The sequence below is a fragment of the Pleurodeles waltl genome, chromosome 4_1 (genome assembly GCF_031143425.1).
Source record: "Pleurodeles waltl isolate 20211129_DDA chromosome 4_1, aPleWal1.hap1.20221129, whole genome shotgun sequence".
Lineage (NCBI taxonomy): Eukaryota > Metazoa > Chordata > Amphibia > Caudata > Salamandridae > Pleurodeles > Pleurodeles waltl.
The window spans coordinates 184,324,560-184,346,545 of NC_090442.1; the positions used below are offsets into that span (position 1 = coordinate 184,324,560).

At 45.2% G+C, this 21,986-nt stretch overlaps 1 protein-coding gene across 1 annotated transcript in view; it reads right to left on the minus strand.

Moving 5' to 3' along the window:
• Window positions 1-21,986, minus strand: part of LOC138287530 (protein mono-ADP-ribosyltransferase PARP12-like) — a 267,415-nt gene that overhangs the window by 131,047 nt on the left and 114,382 nt on the right. The window contains exon 7 of the mRNA XM_069228004.1: window positions 4,030-4,147. Within this exon, the coding sequence (XP_069084105.1) occupies window positions 4,030-4,147 (118 nt within the window). The remainder of the gene's footprint in view (window positions 1-4,029; window positions 4,148-21,986) is intronic.

The following is a 21,986-nucleotide window of genomic DNA, read 5'->3' on the forward strand; positions in this document are numbered from 1 at the left end:
AAAAGGAGACTGTGCAAATGCTGAAGTGGATGCTATCTGAAGTGCACCCTAACCATCTGTCTCAAGGTATTTAATACAAAAGTCAAGTGGGATCCATTTTAGATGCCCCTGATTGTAGCATGGCACAAGATGGAGGCAAGGCTTCCGTCCCCAGACAGTGAAAGTGTGTTGCCTGCATTCCTGTAGCTGGAGGTTGGAGACTCAGGTACTGAAGTGTAGAGGATATAGGCAGCACTAATTTTAGCAACTCCATGAATATCGTTAGCAAAGGCCTGCTGATTAGTCCTTTCTGAACCCTTCTATCTGGTTGATGGTAAGGGTGAAAGGTAAGATGGTATTTTCTGATGTTGAAGGTGAGGACCTTTCTACCAGATCCACCCTTTGTCTGTCCTCAATTGCTGCTCCAGAAAGGTTAATATATCTAGAACACGGGGAAATGGCCCATAACCCAGGGACCCGTGTATACACAGTATCAGATACAAATGGTCCCCAGAGGGGAAGTGTTGCCCTTGAATTCCACGGCCACTCTGTTTTATATATAGCATAGTAAAAGGATTTTTTTGGAAAATATACAATTTTGTTAAATGTCAAAAAAATGTTTGTTGTTGCAGTGACATGAAATCTAAGGTGCTCCTATGTAGCAACTGCGCAGTGCAAAGTGACAAAGTGAGAAAAGTGCACTGGTGCTATGTAACTATATGCATGTGACTGGAACAAATTGTTGAGTTATGATAGGATATCAGTCCTCTAGATATCCACATCCACATTAACAAGTTTAAAAGCCAGTCCACAACTATGTGTTCTGTCGACGTGTTGACCCTATTTTCAGATTAAACAGCGCAGGGTCATCATCAGGACGATAATAATATGCGGAGACACCTTGGAACAAGAAAGAAATATCAAATAAATGAATAGAGACTGAAACATTTCCTTCAAAATGAACACACAAAAACCCAAAGTTTTACCAGGGATTTTGTTGTTATTCTCCTTTCAAGGTCCATACGAGGTACAGATAGAAGGGGCTTTTCCTAATGTTCTAAAATACAACAAAAATTCCATGCGGCAATGGTGGTGCATATATCAGCATCAAAAGAAATAGGAGGACCGAAGTGCCAGTAAATATTACATTAATATTAACATGGAGGAGGGTACCTCGAACACCACACCCGACATGCACATGTGACTACCACCAATAATCACACAAATATATACATGTCCTCTATGTGTGCCCGGTAAGTTAATCATAGGGATACACACGTGGCTGCCAACAATATTCAAGTAAGAGCATGTAAATTGCCACGTATCGTAATCAAAAACAGTTAGTGCATCCCGAATTAAACAGGCTTGTGAGGTCAAAAAGACTATGGCCCTCATTTCGACCGCCAGGACACTGTGGCGGTGTCAACGCTGATGGGCAGGTGGTGAATACCGCTAAATTAGGAGTTTTGCGGTTTGGCTTTGCCTCCAGCTGTCCTGCCACATTATTGCATTCCATCAGGCTGGAGGTGATCATGGCGGATGGCGTGATCCCGCTAATAGTATCACAAGGCGGGACACCGCCAGCATTTTTCCGCCGGTCGCACCGCCAGAAAAAGCTGGCGGTCTTGCACCCGGGTGACAAGAATAAGCCTTTCTGTCACCAGAATACACTCGCACAAACATCCACATACCCGCACACATGCACTCACATACTTCCACACACAAACACACCCACACTCACCCACACACTTGCGTCATACACCCCCATTCACACTAACATACATACACAAACATCGCACTCATGAACGCATTCATCCCCACGCCCCAGAGCATACATACATTCACACCCCTCTCCCCAGTGCATGCCTACATTCACACCCCTTCCCTCCTGCACCACATACACGCACTCACCCGCTCTCCCTGTTCACTCACACAAACACGCACCACCCTCCCCGTCCACTCATACAAACACTCACCCCCCAGTCCACTTACACATACATACTAACTGTTTTTTTTTACAATATGTGGTAATTTACATGCGCCTACGTGAATATTGTTGGCAGTCACATGTGTATCCCCATGATTAACTTACCGAGTACACATAGAGGATATGTTTATATTTTTTGTGCACGTTGGGCGTGGTGTTTGAGTTATCCTCCTACATGTTAATATTAATGTAATATTTCCTAGCACTTGGGTCCTCCTATTTCTTTTGATGACGATACATGCGTCACCATTGCTACCAGGAGCGGCTTGCAGTGCTAACTGGGGGTGGGGTGGCGTGCAGCAGGGGTGAAATTAATTTAAAAAATAAATAAATAAACTTACCTTTATTGTTGCCTCCATCAGCACTGCCGCCGTCACCACCGCACTGCTCTTCTAATGCAGACTGCAGGCACAGGCTGCTTAGAGCAGCGTTAGGATTGGCTGGGAGCACCCATGTGTGTTTGGCCAGCACGAGACAGGCGGTCCAACATACATGCGTAGTGAGGGGGAGTGCTCTGCACTCCCCTTCAGTGCTTGTCAAGCCTGTGTCCCCGCCCCTTTTACCAAACAATAATAAATATTGTTTATTATCCTTTTTTGGCAAAAGATTTTGCAGCTGCGGGCAGGCGGGGGGCGACACTCCTCCTCCCTAATGGAGGAGCCGTGCCTGTTTGCTACATGGAATTTTCATTGTAATTTCGATCATTAGGAAAAGCCTTTTCTATCTGGACCTCATATGGACTGTGAAAGGAGAATAACAACGTAACCCCTGGTAAAACTTTGTAGGTTTTTTTGTGTTAATATTGAAGGAACGTTTTCAGTCTCTATTCATATATTTGATATTTATTTCTTGTTCCAATGTGTCTCTGCATATTAGTATCGTCTTGGTGATCACCCTGCACTGTTTAATCTGAAAATAGGGTTGAAACGTCAACAGAACACATAGATGTGGACTGGCTTTTGAACTTGTTAATGTGGATGCGGATATCAAAGAGATACATATCCTATCAAAACACAACAATTTGTTCCTGTCACATGTATATATGTACATAGCACCAGTGCACTTTTTTCACTTTGTCACTTCGAACTGCGCCGTCACTACATAGGAGCACTTTAGATTTCATGTTATTACAACAAAAACATTTTGTCTTGATATTTAATAAAATTTTACATTTTTCAAAAAAGGTCCTTCTACTATACTATATATAAAACAGAGTGGCCGTGGAAGTCAAGGGCAACACTTCCCCCTTGGGAACCATTTGTGTCTGATACTCAGAAAGGTTAATGACAGCCAGGTGCAGATATTTCACCCTACATTTACCCTTCATAGTGCTCATACTGTGGCCACTTTTGCTTGGAGGCAGGCTTGATGTAACCCTACTGCGAGAATGATGTCACATATGAAAAGAGACCAGTTGGCATCTATGGCATTAGGCAACATTTATTTCTCAACTGGAAATTTGTTTTCTACATTTGATTATTTTGGTTGGCTGGAAATAGATACACAAACATGCCTCGGGCTGCAAAGAATACCGAAGACTAACCAGCGACCACATACCAATAGTTGCTGATTGGATGGTCAGGAGTGCATCAAACAATATGGGTATAAGGGTAATAGCCCAAACTGATTTTGGAGGATTTTTCCTATGTGTTCATAACATAAAGAACATACATCTTCTACACTTTTAGATTCAAAAGATAGAGCTATCTTTGAGACAAAATGATTTTGTAGCATTTTATTTAAGTACTACAAGCAGTGAAAAAAAGTTTGCTCTTGTTCTTCGAGGTTGTTGTTCCTGGACTAAGTTGTTGCTAAAATCTCAAAGATACATATGAAACGATGTCAGCACTATCTATATTTAGCTATAGTTACACAATCCTTCTCTCATGTTTGTGCTAGTCCAAGAACACATTCTTATGTTTGTACTGGGTTTACATGTGTTTGCTGTACACTTTATAAAACAAAGGGTAAAATAACACAAATTGATTTTGCCTTGTTGTTTACTTTTTATAGCCACAAGACATAACAGATAGGAGTATAAAAATATAAAAATATCACAGGACCTTGAAAATGTATTTCGTACTTTTGAGAACCCGCTTCAAATTTCACAACAGCTTTTTGATCAATGAGGTAAGTGGCCTCCAGGTCCATTGAAGTAAGTGTTGCTGTCCCTTTTCCACCCTGAAAATAATACAACATATAAAGAATTGATGCCTAGCAGTATTTTGTGAAATACATATTGTTTTCTTTGACGACAAAGCACATAATACAACTTATCTCGAACACTAATCATTAAAATACATGCATGAGACCACAGTAACTTATTGCAAGTGACACTCATGCCTGTGGTACTTCAGCTTTCAACTTATTTGATATCACTGACTGACTGCCCACATTATGAGATTCAGCCGCATGGAACAGGGACATCAGTTCCCTTTCAGACCAGAGGGGCGAACAGTGCTCAATTTGTAATAAGAAAGTGTACAGGGCTGATGAATGCCAGTGGTATTTCAAAACAAGGATGCCTAGTCTTGTTTCCACCCCAACCATTTTTGCTCCACTTCCTTCCTCTCCTCCATTTTCTCACTGTTTTCCTATATTTTTCTTCTTTCTTCTTTCTCTCGCTTGCTGTGGATTAAAGTATGTCCATGAAAAATAAGTCCAGATCCCCAAAAATGAATGCAATTGTACACCAACTGGAAGCACCGGCACAAATTAGGCACTGGAAATGAGCAGTGACATTGGAATTACGGCTGTGGGAACTGCTGTAGCACACCCTCATAGCATTACAGCTTTTATTTTCAGATACATTAACTTGGAAGGTCAATTGTAATGCATAATTAAACCATACAACCAGAATGTTGTTAAGGAACTACTGTTATTCCTTTATAGTGCAAACCTGTCTTTAGAACTGATAACGCGTCCCGACCTAGGTACTTTATTTACACGGGGACTCGTTTTAGGCCAATGATTCTTTTGACCCTGATTGGAGACACCTTAAGACAAGATATCTATTCTGCATTGCAATCAATAAATCAATGACCTCATCAATATTCACAATAACAAATTAATCAAATCAGTTAATATCATTAATAAAAATCAAAACACACCATGGCCTTTCAGCCATGAATAACCGCACAACCTTTAATAAGATTTAAGATATTTATTCCCTATTTGTTACACTCTACTAGCAAGATTATTAGTCTCAATACCAACAAACACATTAACAAGGTAACAATATGGCAACTTGAATAAGACTTTATCAAAGCAAAAATCATGAACATTAGGACAAAACCCGACGTCAACATGAATCAACTTTCAGCAGAGTATCATTAACACGTTATTCAACAAAGTAAAGACCCAGTCATTTGTCTATTTGCCTCCGATGTTAGTAAGCTCCTCAACTAACCTCTAATTAGCATCAGGATGTTGGGTTTCATGCAAAACAATTTAGTAAGATAAATTTAGAAAACATCTAACTATGGTCCTTATCAAAAGCAGTTGGTACCTAGAAAGAAAAGGCAAACAGACAATTACAATTCATTATCATATAGTTACCCTCCGTAATGGGTCAGCATACAGAGTCAGTCTTCGTCCTCAGGACCGCAGTCGATTCGCCATCAGCCAGGATAAGCAGAAAAGTCTCAGCAAGATAGGGTGAGAAGGAATGCTTCCCTTATAAGGAGGAGAAGTGCATTATAGGGCAAAGAGAGGATGAGGATGGTTTAGGGTATCAGAACAACAAAGTCTTCAAGCAGGATACAACAGCAAGAGTGTCCCTCAGTAAAAGGCACGTAATGGCTAGATAATGGCATCAAAGTGGTGAGGAAGAATGCCAAGAAATTGGCTGATTTCTCCTTGTGTCACGTCATTATATTGAATCTGTCGAACAAGTCTCTAATTTCCAATTGGGCAATATTTGGTGCATCGTTATCTCTGTCCAATAATCCGTTGATCACCTTATTAGAATTTTCACCTAAGACAGTTCTCATGCAGTTTATTGGTTCCTGTGATTGACGTCTTCAGCGGGTAGAATGTCAGGTAAGAAAAGTTACACTTGTTGCTCCAGTCAGTAGTTCCATTGTCTTTACCATTGTAGGCGACCTTGCACCTGTCGCGAATTACACTGTTACATTCGGCAAGAATGTCTCCTTGAGCAAGTCGGGTCCCATGAGAAAGAATTTACTACGGTTACACACACATCTCTAGCTTTTGGAAAAGTATAGTTTCCCGTCCTTCAGGGAGACAGCACATTGCACGTTAGAAAAACACATTTAATATGAGACCAGGCAGCTAGGCCCACACCCTTGCTAACTGAGGCCTAGTGATTAATTTAGCAAAACCTTAATACAAAATTCATAGTGCAAATACAGAAGCATACATGAGTACATTATTAACTCATTATTAGTCAGTTTCATTAATCATCGTATACATTGGTGGCCACTCCCCGTGAGCACATTTCAAATGCGTGCATTACACTAAAACATTTTCTATGCAGCTTCATTATACATTATTTGCAAGCTTTCCATGTTAATAATGATTACAAAAATGACACTCCAACAATCCCTCCTCTGATGACTCTTGTCATCACACAAATCCTTTCTTTCACAAAATTTTCATTTTCTAAATTCCGTCATCTCAATTTCTTCCCTTGGTTTGCCTTTTCATATTTTGCTCTGAACATTTTCTCCCTTTTCTTTTCTTCCCTCCTCGCATTACGTTTTGCCAATTTTGCTTTAGTTCTTTTACTAATTTTGCATGATAACCATAATCCGAATAAACAAGCCAAAACAATCATTATCCCCTGTATTACTTTTGCCAATATCCCATGCCAAATATTACTAAACCAGCTTCCCACTTTAGCAAGTCCCTTTCCAACCTTTTCCCAAACACCTGGTTACTTCAGCTCCTTCAAATCTGCAATATCTCTTGTTAGGTTAGTAAGCATACTTCTAATCTCATTACTATTATCAGGTATGTAGGCACAGCAGTGACGCTCATTAAGCATCTTACAGACTCTGCCATGTTTTGCTAAAAGAATGTCTAAAGCAAGCCTGTTTTGAAGAGTCATAGCCCTCTCCGCAAGTTCAGTATCCATCAGAAGTATAGCTCCGGTAAAATTTGTCAGCATGTTATCCACAATAGTAGACAACTTTTGAATCTTTATATAGTTCAAAATAACTCCCACTGAAGGAATTATTGCTCCAAATATGTCTCCTACTACACCAGCAGCAGTCTCTCTCTTTTGTCTAGTACGAAGTAATTCAGACACCTTCGGAAACTTCTTTAAGTCCTCTGACCTACCTTTGGCCAGGAGCTCGCTCCCCCACGATTGCAGCACCACCTTGCTGCCTCCGTGTCCCTGACCCCCGCCCACGCTGCTGTTCGCATGTTCGAGGCCCTCCTCCACCCGCAGGCACCCGCCTGCGCCTCATCCCTGGTGTCTAGTGGGCTCCAGGTAAGCTTCGCTAGACTTTGCTTGTCTATTTTTCTGTTTTTGTGCTCTGTTTGTTTTGTGCCGTATCCCCCCGTTCCGCTCCGCTCGTTGTGCCTTTTTTTGCCCCTTGTACTGTTTAGTGCCATTTCCTCTGTTTTTGCCACGTACTTTGCCCCTGTCCTTTTGTGCCTTTTTTCCTCTGTTTCCGTTCCTCTCTCTGTGCCCGTATGTTGCCCCTTGTTTATTGTGCCTTTTTTCCTCTGTTTCCGTTCCTCTCTCTGTGCCCGTATCTTGCCCCTTGTTTATTGTGCCTTTTTTCCTCTGTTCCCGTTCCTCTCTCTGTGCCCGTATCTTGCCCCTTGTTTATTGTGCCTTTTTTCCTCTGTTTCCGTTCCTCTCTCTGTGCCCGTATCTTGCCCCCTGTGCGCTCCCCCACTCCGGCTCCCTCTGAGCCGCTCACCACTCCCCTGCCGCTGCGTCCTTGCGGCCCGCCCCCTCGCGCCACCATTCGCTCCTCCCTCACTCCTCCCTTCTTAATGGCGGTCGCTGCGTGTCCGTGCAGCGGGTGCGCCGCTGGCACCTGGACCGCACCCATAGCCACCCCCCCCCGGTCCTCGGGAGCACCGTCCCCCCAGACACCGCTATACGACCAGCGACCTCAACGCCCTCAACCCTGACCGCAACACTGACTGCTTCCAATCCGCCCCAAGGAACACCTTTGGTCCCTTCTCCTGCCTCTCCTGCAAATTCACCTGCGACAAAACAACGAAACCCCAAGAGCCAGAACCAACCACCTCCACTGCATACTCCTCAACACCCACTCCGCTCGCAACCATGCCATCACACTCTGGGACCTGCTCGACACCACCGCCCCAGATATAGCCTTCCTGACCGAAACCTGGTGGAACGACTCCTCGGCACCCAACATCGCCATAGCCATCCCGGACGGCTACAAGATCACCTGAAGAGACCGCACCAACGGCATCGGAGGAGGAATAGCCATCGCCCACAAATCCACCCTCAAAGTCTCCACCTACACGGACAACACCCTCAAGATCGCCGAGCACCTACACTTCCAGGTCCACACCGACCCCAACACCACCCTCAGAGGAACGCTCATATACAGACCACCTGGCCCACGAGCACCCTTCAACAACACCATCGCCGAACTCGCCAGCACCCACGCACTCCCCTCCACAGACTACATCCTCCTCGGAGAACTCAACTACCACCTAGAGAACAACAACGACCCCAACTCCACCACGCTGATAGACAACCTCGCCAACCTCGGACTCTGACAACTCGTCACCACACCCACCCACATCGCAGGACACACACTTGACCCAATCTTCACCACAAGCGCCCACGTCACCTTCAACCACACCACCGAACTCTACTGGACCGACCACCACTGCATCCACTTCACCTTCAAGAAACAAACCAAGCACCACCGCCCCCAACAACCACCTCGCCGCAGCTGGAGCAAAATCACCAAAGAACAACTAACCTACACCCTCAACCAGAACCCACCCACCGACCCCACCGACCCAGACACCCCCGCCCTCGACCTCAAACAGTGGATCACCAACTGCGCCAATTCCCTAGCACCCCTTAAGAACCCACCCAACAACCAAGCCCGCAAAAAAACCACCTGGTTCACCGACGAGCTCCAAGCCTCCAAACGCGACTGCCGGAAATTAAAAAAGAAATGGCTCCACGAGTGCACCCCGACAACCACTCAGCCCTCAAGGACGCCTCCCGCAGACACAACCAACTCATCAGAACAACCAAGAGATCCTCCTTCAAAGACCGCCTGGATAACAACGCACACAACAGCAAAGAGCTCTTCAACATCGTGAAAGAACTCTCCAATCCCAGCACCAACGTCAACGACATCCCACCATCCCAAGAACTCTGCGACTCCCTATCCACCTACTTCCTCCAGAAAATCACCGACATCCACAATAGTTTTTCTACCACTACCACGCCAGACCCCATTCCCGCAAGCCCCACCCACACCAACCTCCTGGGCAAACGTCAACGACACAGAGACACTCAAGATCATTAACTCAATCCACTCAGGATCACCGTCGGACCCATGCCCACACCACGTGTACAACAAAGCCGACGAAACCATTGCCCCCCAACTACGGAAGGTCATCAATATCTCCTTCGAAACAGCAATCTTTCCAGAAAGCTGGAAGCATGTAGAAATCCAGGCACCCTCTGGAAGAAGCCCAAAGCTGACACCCTCGATCTCAAGAATTTCCACCCCATCTCCATCCTCCCCTACCCGGCAAAGGTCATCGAAAAAATCGCCAACATGCAACTGACTCGCCACCTCGAAAGCAACAACATCCTGGACCCCTCCCAATCAGGGTTCAGACGGAACCACAGCACGAGACCGCCCTCCTAGCCGCCACAGACGACATCAGATGCCAACTGGACAACGGAGAAACATCAGCCCTCATCCTCCTGGACCTCTCTGCCGCATTCGACACACTCTGCCACCGCACCCTGATAGCCCGCCTCTTTAAAGCCGGAATACAAGACAAAGCCCTCGACTGGATCGCTTCCTTCCTCCACGGCCGAACCCAAAGTGTAAGCCTCCCACCTTTCCGATCCACAGCCACCGACATCATCTGCGGTGTACCCCAAGGTTCCTTCCTCAGCCCTACACTGTTCAATATCTACATGGCCCCCCTCGCACAAACGGCCCGCCAATACGACCTCAACATCATCTCCTACACCAATGACACTCAACTCATCCTCTCCCTCACCAAAGACCCACAAACCACCAAAACCAACCTCCACGAGGGCATGAAGGCCATCGCCGAATTGTTGAGGATCAGCCGGCTGAAGCTGAAGTCAGACAAGACGGAGGTCCTCATCCTTGGAACCACACCCTCAGCCTGGGCCAACTCATGGTGGCCGACCACACTGGGAACCCCTCCAACTCCCGCCAACCATGCACGAAATCTAGGATTCATCCTCGACTCCTCCCTCTCCATGGCCAAACAGGTCAACGCAGTCTCCTCCTCCTGCTACAACACCCTCTGCATGCTCCGCAGGATCTACAAGTGGATCCCGACTGAAAAAAGAAGAACCGTGACACAAGCCCTCGTCAGCAGCAAGCTAGACTATGGCAACGCACTCTACACAGGCATCCCTGCCAAACACCTACGACGCCTCCAGCGCATCCAAAATGCCTCCGCCCGACTGATCCTCAACATATCCTGCCACAACCACATCTCCCACCATCTGAGAGACCTCCACTGGCTCCCTGTGGACAAGAGGATCACTTTTAATCTACTCATCCACGCACACAAGGCCCTCCACAACACCGGACCTGCCTACCTTAACAGCAGACTCAACTTCTACACCCCCACCCGCCAGCTCCGCTCCACGAACCTCGCCCTGGCCACCGTCCCCCGCATCCAGCGAAAGACCTCCGGCGGCAGATCCTTCTCCTACCTCGCCGCCAAGACCTGGAACTCCCTCCCGACCAACCTACGCCAGACCCAAGATCTCCTCGCATTCAGAAGACTCCTCAATCCTGGCTCTTCGATCAGTGAACAGCAACCCCCCCTGCTCTCCCCCCAGCGCCTTGAAGCCCTCACGGGTACGTAGAGCGCTTTATAAATCTTATGATTGATTGATTGATTGATAGCTGATATATCTTTGGGAAAACTATCACCAAATAACATGTCCCATACCATCCCTTTGGAAGACGGTAATAAGCATTAAGTCCACAAATATAATAGACCCCAGGGATCGCTGGATCCTGTCCATTTAACATGAAAGTCCACTTATTTTGAAACAAAAACACATGCTTACATTCACTCGTTCCCACAAACACATTATCATAATATGACTTAGGTCGCGTTATGCAAAGCTTACCCACATGTAGTGCATCTAAAGCTAATTTCCCTTGTTCCCTAACTCCATTGTAACTCCCACTATTAATAAAGGATCATTGCTGCAAGCCTTTTTCTAACTTCCCTTTCAGAACCCTTCTTCTATCTTCAGTGTGATCTAGAAAGTTTTTCTCTACAGGTGTAAGCAAGCAAGTCAAATTATTGCAGTGTGCATCAGATGTACTAATTGCCCCTCTCGCTTCAAAGAACCCTTTCACTAACTTTGTGGCATAATATTTAGCTACGCTATTCAAATCTTCTATGATAGGCACATAAGAAAACACCAGGTCGTAGTTGGAATAGAAATATTGCACCTCTTCCTGGGTATAGAAACGTGTTAGTAACAAACTACAGCTTATCCCATAGGTTAGGGGCAAACTATGATAGGTAACTCCCTCTTGTACGGAAACAGGAATTTGCGTACACACATAGCAAGCTTTCGCATCCATGGTGTCAACATACTCACTCAGCAAGCGACAGAAAACATAAGTAGACAGTTCTCCCTTCGTGTTAGTATCTTTGTGCAAATACTTTGTATCTTGCTCAAACCTCTCCCAAGGTGTTAGTGCAGCTGTCTCAGGAATTGTAGCATTGTTAGTCTCATTCTCATCCACCAATCACATTTCCACAAACAAAGCTATAATGAATATCACACATACAAAGCCTAAAGCAACACCCAAATATTTACAATGCCTACTTCCCCCATTATCATCTCCAGTGCTAGGCATGATCTGTAAAGAATCAGAAAGCAGAAGGCTATAAATGTAAACAACCAATTGAGTATGGGTTAAAACTCTTTGTGTTCTCTCTGTTTTTTTTCCGGCAAAGCTAAGCAAAGTCTTTCTTTGGCAAGTATTTACAAATTTACATTCACTCCCAGGATCCTTGTCAATGCGGTTAGCAGCTTGTCACAATCAGTTTTCAAAAGGTCAATTCAGGTTAACAGTGTCACATCCGGTAACTTATCAGTCTCTTTTCTCAGCTTCCTTTAGCTCAATTTCAACTTAACACAGTCTCTTTTCTTTGTGGCCAAACTCAGGTACCATGGTATTGACCTGGGACTTCTCGATCAAAACAGAATGCCAAGAATTCTTGTTGCCACTCAGCTGATGTTTCATACGCCCATTCAGGACCTGCGTACCTTCTATTTGCTACTCTCTTTCTTTTCAATTTGCGGTCACCTTGCAACTCTCCTTCGCTCAAGTCCTCCTTCCTTGTTGTATTGACTTCTTCTTCAATTGTCTCATCAACAACCATCTTTCCTTTTGTTACTTGCGATTCTGGCCACTTTCAGTGTCTCCTTGGTCTTTAATCTTCCTGGTGGCAGTTTGTTGCCCTCCTCTGTCTCTATGGTGTTTTCTCTTGATGGACCTGCAAGCGGCTCAGGAGGAGTTCGGGCACTTTCACTTTCTCCTGCCTCAACTCCCTCGCCTTCTGGGTCTGTCAGTGGCTCTACTTCAAATCCATATCCGTCTGCTTCTGGGAGAACCTCTCTCTGGGTCGGTCCTCCTGGCGCCTCAGTCGAGATAGGCTCACCGTCACCCCTTTGGGTCTCGTCTCTTACTGAAGTGACTAAGCCGTCCTCAACGGGCTCTCCTTCTGTCTGTTCCCCTTTGATTACTCTCCGGCCCTGAGACTTCCTTTTCTGCTGTTGTTATTTTTGACAATTCAAGTTCCTCGTCAGTTGGACATGTCACCTTCTTTGTGTGGCTGGCATGAATCCAGTTTGGAATTCCCGCACACTTCACAGCAGTAGTAGTTGTCAGTATTACTTGATATGGCCCCTTCCAACGTGGCTCCAAACACGACTTCCTCACGTGTTTCTTGATGACAACCCAGTCACCAGCTTTCAGGTTATGACCTGGATCACTTATCGGTGGCAATGTGGTGGCTTCCACCTGGTGAGAGAAAGAGCGGACCAGGTCAGCCAGACCCTTGCAGCAGTCCAACACCATATCATCCGTGATATTCACAAGAGCACTTGCAGGCACCGCAGGCAGTCTCATAGCTCGGCCCATGAGAATTTCATGAGGAGACAGTCCTGTTTTCTTGTTGGGTGTGTTTCTCATTGACATTAGCACTAAGGGCAACGCATTAGGCCATTTCAAATTTGTAGCTGCACACATTTTTGCCATTCTCGACTTCAGAGTACCATTCATCTGTTCCACTAGTCCTGAGGCTTCAGGGCAGTAACTACAATGCAACTTCTGTTCAATGTTTAATGCTGCACACAAGAGCTTAACCACCTCATTGTTGAAGTGACTTCCCCTTTCTGATTCTAAAGAGATCGGAAATCCGAAACACGGAATCAATTCCCTAAGCAGCCGCTTTGCTACTGTGTGACTATCATTTCTGCGTGTAGGGTAAACTTCAATCCAGTGGCTAAAAATTCACACAATCACCAACACGTATCTCAGACCTCCACACACAGGCATCTCAATGAAATCCAATTGCATTCTGCTAAATGGTCCTCCTGCTCTCCCAATGTGGCTCAAATTCACCACTGTCCCTTTCCCCGCATTCATCTGTTGAAAAATGATGCACCTGTGACAAATCACTTCTGCGGCTTGTCTGAATTTCAGGTTGAACCAATCAATCTTGAACAACCTGATCATGGCATCTCTCCCATTATGTGCCTGTCTATGGTAAAACCTTGCAAACTGTGACAGAAGACTGTTCGGCAAAACCATTTTCCCCTCATCTGAAACCCACAAATCATCTGGTCTTTGTACACATTGCATCTTAAGCCAAGAGCGTTTCTCCTCTCTGCTGGCACGACCCAGCAACAATTTTAATTCCTCCAACGTGTCAACCACTCTTAGTGCATAACCTGTGCATGTCTCATTTTCTGTTTCAGGTAACAATTCCCCCTGATCCTTGAACGATATACAGTTCAATGCACAAAACCTTGCGACTTGATCTGCATATCCATTTCCCATTGACACAAAGTCTTGTGATTTCACATGAGCACTGCATTTCACCACGGCAATTTCAAGAGGTAACTGAATTGCGTGCAACAACTCCTTAATTCTCTCATCATTTTTCACTGGAGAACTAGAAGAGGTCAGGAAACCCCTCTGGGACCATAGCTGGCCAAAATCATGGACAATTCCAAATCCATATCTGCTGTCGGTATAGATAGTAACTTTCAGTTTGTCAGCGGCATGACATGCCCTGGTAAGAGCAACCAATTCAGCCACTTGAGCAGAGTATACTCTTTCAAGCCAAGAGGCTTCTAGGATACCAGTGATTGTACACACAGCATATCCGGCTCTCAGTACTCCTACAGAGTCTCTCAAGCACGAGCCATCAACAAAGATAATGTAATCATTTTCTTCCAATGGGGTATCTCAAATGTCAGGTCTCGGTTTTTTGCACAGTTCGGTTACCTCAAGACAATCATGTTCGACCTCATCAGCATCCTCAACTTCTGTATTTTCATTTGGAAGCAAAGTTGCCGGGTTCAACACAGTACATCTTTACAGTGACACATTTGGTGACCCCAATATAATCGTTTCATATTTCGTCAATCTGGCATTTGTCATGTGCTGAGTTTTGGTCCAGGTCAGTAAAATCTTGACTGAATGTGGGACCATAACTGTTAAAGGGTGTCCCATCACTATGCCTTCACACTGTGTGAGGCTTTGACCAACTGCTGCAACGGCACGCAGACAACCCGGTAAGGCTGCTGCGACTGGGTCCAAAGTAGCTGAAAAATATGCTACTGGTCGGTTTGCACCTCCATGGACCTGTGTCAGGACAGACAAGGAACAAGCATCACGTTCATGACAAAACAGGACAAAAGGCTTTGTGTAATCAGGCATACCTAAAGCTGGAGCCCTGCACATACACTCCCTCCACTCCATGAACGCCTTCATCTCTTTCTCAGACATAGTTATAGTATCTGGGCCATCCTTAACTTCCTTAACCGTCAGTCTCACCAGCGGCTTGGAGATAATTGAGAAATTAGGGATCCACTGACGACAGTAGCCCACCATTCCCAAAAACATCCTAACGTCTCTCTGTGTCGTTGGGGGACTCATTTGTAATATGGCAGTCACTCTTTCCTTGGATATTTTCCTCGATCCCTTCTCAATTAGATGACCTAAGTATTTCTCCTCTTTCTGACAATATTGCAGCTTCTTTGGAGAGGCCTTATGCCCATTCTTTCCCAAGTGGTTTAGTAAGGCAATGGTATCATACTTGCAATCATCTCTAGTTTTGGATGCGATCAACAAATTGTCAATGTACGGCACTAGAGTCGATTGGAAAGGCAATCCCAATGACCCCAAATCTTTCTTCAGGATTTGATTGAAGATGGAAGGTGACTCCGAAAACCCTTGAGGAATTCGACACCAACTGTAAACCTTGTCCAAGAATTTAAAACTGAAGAGAAATTGGCTGTCCTCGTGAAGAGGCACAGAAAAGAATGCTTGGGACAAATCAACTACCGTAAACCACTCTGCATCGTATGGGACCTGAAACATAATCACAGCTAGATTTGGCACCACTGGGCAACACTTCACCACTATGTCAATGATCTTTCTCAAGTCTTGAACAATTCGAACTTTCCTACACGGCTTTCTCAACCCCATTATAGGTGAATTACATGGGCTGCTCATCACTTCTCTCAGGACTCCTTGCTTCACAAAGTCTGCGATTATCTGCATCACCTGTATGAGGACATCCTGTGCCATGTGGTACTGCGGAACCTGGGGGAACACAGCATTTGGCTTCACATCTACTTTGACTGGTTCTACTCCTTTTATCAATCCCACTTCCTTTCCTGTCAAGTCCCATACCTTTTCTGTAACTGTCCCCTGCAAATCTGCTGGCAAATCGGTCACTGTGAACATCGGGAAGAAGCTTATCAAGGGGTATTCCTCATCTGTTGTCTCCATCTCAGGCTCTGAGACCTAGCCATCATCCCCTTCATCGTCACTGTTTGTCTGCACCTCTATCCCTTCATTGGAATAGGTGATAGAACACCTTGTCTTGCACAGTAAGTCTCTTCCCAGTATGGACACCGGACTTGAGTCGCAAACCACAAATCTGTGCAATCCCTGGAAGGTACCAATCTCAACCTGAACCAGATCTGTAATCAGGTTAGTCAGGAGCTGGTTTGCCACTCCTACTAACTTTATTGTACGTCCCAAAAGGGGCAATTTCAGAACCTCTGCACTTCTGACTGTAGAGCGTGTCGCTCCTGTGTCAATCAAGAACGAAACCTTGTGACCCATCACTTTCCCTTGCACGTAGGGCCCTCTCTGATCTACTTCTAGGGACGCTGCCAGTCTACACTCCTCACTATCTGAACTGTTATCCGACCATTCATCGTTTATTCCATTCTCACCACTCAAAGGGAACTGTTGTACTGTGTTACTTTGACTCGTTCATTGACCTGTGACCTGTTGAGGAAGCATCACCTGCTGCTGTCCCATTGGTACTAAGGGCAACTGCATTTGCTGTCTAGGTACCATGGGAATCTGCTGTTGCATTTGCTGCATCTGCACTGGTTGTACACGTGGCATCTGCACTTGTTGCATGGGTTGAAGACCCTGCATCTGAACCATATTATTCTGGAAGTTCGTATTCGGACCCATATATTTTGGAATGTATTGACATCATTGCTTTGTTGAACAACACCCTCCTGCACCATCATCGGGCATTCCCGCTTCCAGTGTCAAACGCCCCCACAAGCATGACATGGTAACACCTTCTTCATCCCTTGCACATCATTTTGAACTGCAACGGTATTCAAATCTGGACCATGGTTCACAAAACCTCCTTGACCTCTGCCTCTCGCTTGCGCCTGAAACATCCCGTTTCCTTGCCACCATCTGTTGTACTCCATTTCCCAGCATCCCTGCTTGTGCTGCCTTAATTTGCCACCATCACTTTCTCCTTTAACTTTCTCTGCTTCAACTCAATCTCGTCACTGCAGTATTTCGCATACTGCAACACCTCATCAATCGGCTTCGCTTGCCAACAGATCAAATGATTCTTAATCATCAGGCTAATCTCTGGCCTCAGCCCTTCAACAAACCTGAACACGAGGTGATTCATATCTTTCGGCTCTATGACCTCTGTACCACTGTAATGCTTGAACGCTTTCAACAACCTCTCGTAGTAGGCATGTATCGACTCTTTAGCTTCCTGTGCCGTTCAATCAATCTTTTGCCAATCAATATTCTGCGGCGACACCTTCTGCTTTAAAAACTCAATCACCTTATAGTAATACTTCATTACCTTCGGAGATGGTGCTCCGGTAACCCGGTCCCTTGCCGGTTCTGCGGTTGGCCAGTCAACACTTCTCTTGCACTCGAGCCACAAATCACCAGGAACAATGATCTCAAACAGAGTATTCAGGTCTTCCCAGAGACACTTCGCAAGCTTCACAAACCTGTCTGCCTGCTGATACCATTCTATTGGCTTCTCTCTCAACCCGGGAAAGGCATTTGTGAATGACAGAATGTCACCTCTAGACCATGGTACGTGGACAAGAACCCCTCCAGCTGTTTCTCTCATGGGTAGCATTTTTATTGTACCGGTATCCGGTGCTGGCTTCGCCTGCTGCTGCTCCGAGCAATCACTCTTTCTTTTATCTCTTTTCTTTGCCCATCTGCTTTCCCACTTTTCGAACGCTCCCCAAACTTGGGCGCTCTGCAGGATCTCTTTGAGGTGTGCCTTCATCCCAGTAGACCTCATGTGATCAAAATCCTTGGGCTCGAAGTCTAACCTGTAGCTCCTCTTCAGATGCTTAGTATTGTCTAAGTCTATGCCATATTTGTCTGCTAAGTTTGCCAACCTCTGATGCACCTTCCTCACTTCTTTAGTTATTTTTGCGGCACATTCGCACTTGAGATCTGTAGAGTTAGCAGTCCCAAACCTGAGTGTCTCATGGCATCTGGTGGAACCCCTATCGGACTGAAGTCTAACAGTGACCTCAACCTCTCTACCATCTGTTCCACTGGAGTCATCCATTGCGAGCTCCCTATGAACCCTCCTCTGGTCATGGCCTGGGTCATTACTCCCTGATCACACACACTAGGCTTGTCCTGCACGTACAGGGGTACCGGTGGACCAACTATGATGGATAAGGATATGGCGGCTGGTGCTGGCTTATTTCCCACAACCTGTGGAACACTGACTCCTGTATTCTGATTCATTATCTGTGCCGTAGCTAACTGCGGTCCTGTGACCGAAGAGTAACTCTGAACCATCTGTTGCTGCGGCTGGGGCAGTAAAAGTGGAGTTGGCTCAATCTGCACTAACTTTGATCTCATATATGTCTGATCAGGCGGCACTATCAAACTCGTAGTTGTTTCTAATATTGGGACATCAGGGTAGAGCCTCTGAACCGGTGGTGGCTGCAACTGCGTCTGCATCTCTGGAGCAGTGGACACACTGACACTATACTGTACTGGAGCCGGTGTCGCAACAGTATTTACCTGTGCTGTATTCGCTGTTCCCTGGCTCAGTGTTGAGTTAATAAGACCTGCACTAGTACTTGGTCTTTTGTCATCCATGGCATATGGCGGTGGACGATCATGTAACAACTGATTGAGAAACTCATCATCATCTGAGTCATCTGCATCTGCCCAAGACCTTTTAGTCTCCTTTTCCTTGCTAGAACCCTTATCTGTTTTACAAGTAGCCTTTCTTCCTTGCGTGTCGGCTTCCTGAGTTATTGCCAGGAACATCCTGAGTCTGTCTATTATCTCCCTACTCCACATTCTGTGTTCACTATTACATCTAGCCTCCGCTAGTGTCTTTTCTGCTCTCCTCATTCTCCTCTCAAATTTTTGTTGCCGTAGTCGTATGGCCATCAGTTCCCAAATTACTAAGGCCTCAAACTGTGCTGGTCTCGGAGGTGGCTTTTGCTCATTTAACGCCTTCCGCAAATTCTCTAGGATCATTATATTAAATGACACGTTATCTGGAAACGCTAAGCTCTCATCCTTTTCTGTTAATTTGCACCATTGCTTTAGCCAAAGACATGGCGCGACTCCCTTCTCCTCCATTACAGCATAAGCCGGAGTATCCTCTGGCGGTGTAGGCTCCCCCACACTCGTGGTAATGTACACATCTCCCCTCAAAACGCTCTTTAGAGCCTTGAAGAACTTCATTTTTGCGTCTTTTATTTAGTTTATAACTGAATCAGGAAGTGACTTTAATTCCCAGAACACCCTTTGCCTACCTTCTCAACCAATTGCCTCTCACAGACGGCTGCCAATCCGAGCGCGACCCTTCTCACTGATCGACCTATCCCAGCGCGGCTCCAATGACGTCACACTCACACACACTGCGGCTGACAAAGTCTTGCGGCTTGTCTCCCTCACTCTCGATACGCACAAAACTAATGCAATCTATCGCGAGCACCGAAACTCAAATTTGCCGGTTTACTACAGGAAGGGTAACACAATTGCTTCAGAACTTTTCAGAGATTTCACTTTAAGCCTCAGCCGCTACTCTCTCCTTCTCAGATCCTGCACTCGCAAGCAAAATTTGACCCGCAAATTTTACTCTCGACTTGTCAATGGTTTGTCCTAGTGCACTTTAGAACTCACCAAATCTCCATCGAAGTTTTCATTCCCTCACATTGACTCGACTCGTCAACCACGCCCGATTGACCTATTAAACTGCGCAAATTACAACATAAACCAAGTGTCTCATACACTTATCAATATACTCCGGAGTCTTAGACCACCCAGGGTCCGTACATCACCAACAACCACGTGGACAATTTTTTAGCACAAAGCGCCACACTCACATGAAGTTTGCCGACTTCCCTACTCTCATACTGCAGAGTATGCACACTCCTACTAAAACATTACCTGGCCTACAAATCCTCAAAAACTTCACAATTCACCTGCAATATGCATAAGCTGTGCAAGCGCAAACCTTACGCCACTCACTCTATCACTAGAACACCAAGAACATACCCAACTCACTTCGGCAGGCTCCGGGGTCCCAGGAAAGTCATTTGGGACTTAGGGGAACATCATCTTTCCAATTTGCATTATCGCAAAAACAACTCTAAAACAATGGTCCCTCGTCTTAGGGCCCCAAAGGGCTGAAACCGTCCTCTGCTACCAGAACTGATAACGCAGGTTCTTTATTTACACGAGGACTCGTTTTAGGCCAATGAATCTTTTGACCCTGATTGGAGACACCTTAAGACGATATATCTGTTCTGCATTGCAATCAATAAATCAATGACCTCATCAATATTCACAATAACAAATTAATCAAATCAGTTAATATCATTAATAAAAATCAAAACACACCATGACCTTCATTCCCTATTTGTTACACTCTACTAGCAAGTTTATTAGTCTCAATACCAACAAACACATTAACAAGGTAACAATATGGCAACATGAATAAGACTTTATCAAAGCAAAAATCATGAACATTAGGACAAAACCCGACGTCAACATGAATCAACTTTCAGCAGAATATCATTAACATGTTATTCAACAAAGCAAAGACCCAGTCATTTGTCTATTTGCCTCCGATGTTAGTGAGCTCCTCAACTAACCTCTAATTAGCATCAGCATGTTGGGCTTCATGCAAAACAATTTAGTAACATAAATTTAGAAAACATCTAACTATGGTCCTTATCAAAAGAGCAGTTGGTACCTAGAAAGAAAATGCAAACAGACAATTACAATTCATCATCATATAGTTACCTGCCGTAATGGGTCAGCATACAGAGTCAGTCTTCGTCCTCAGAACCGCAGTTGAGTCGCCATCAGCCAGGATAAGCAGCAAAGTCTCAGCAAGATAGGGTGAGAAGGAATGCTTCCCTCATAAGGAGGAGAAGTGCGTTATAGGGCAAAGAGAGGATGAGGATGGTTTAGGGTATGAGACCAACAAAGTCTTCAAGCAGGGTACCACAGCAAGAGTGTCCCTCAGTAAAAGGCACGTAATGGCTAGATAATGGCATCAAAGTGGCGAGGAAGAATGCCAAGAAATTGGCTGAATTCTCCTTGTGTCACGTCGTTATACTGAATCTGTCGAACAAGTCTCTAATTTCCAATTGGGCAATATTTGGTGCATCGTTATCTCTGTCCAATAATCCGTTGATCACCTATTTAGAATATTCATCTAAGACAGTTCTCATGCAGTTTATTGGTTCCTGTGATTGACGTCTTCAGCAGGTAGAATGTCAGGTAAGAAAAGTTACACTCATTGCTCCAGTCAGTAGTTCCATTGTCTTTACCAGTTTAGGCGACCTTGTACCTGTTGCAAATTACACTGTTGCATTCAGCAAGAATGTTTCCTTGAGCAAGTCGGGTCCCATGAGAAAGAATTTACTACGGTTACACACACATCTCTAGCTTCTGGAAAAGTACAGTTTCACGTCCTTCAGGAAGACAGCACATTGCACGTTAGAAAAACACATTTAAGATGAGACCAGGCAGCTAGGCCCAGACCCTTGCTAACTAAGGCCTAGTGATTAATTTAGCAAAACCTTAATACAAAATTCATAGTGCAAATACAGAAGCATACATGAGTACATTATTAATTCATTAGTAGTCAGTTTCATTAATCATCGTATACATTGGTGGCCACTCCCCGTGAGCACATTTCAAACGCGTGCATTACACTAAAACATTTTCTGTGCAGTTTCATTATACATTATTTGCAAGCTTTCCAT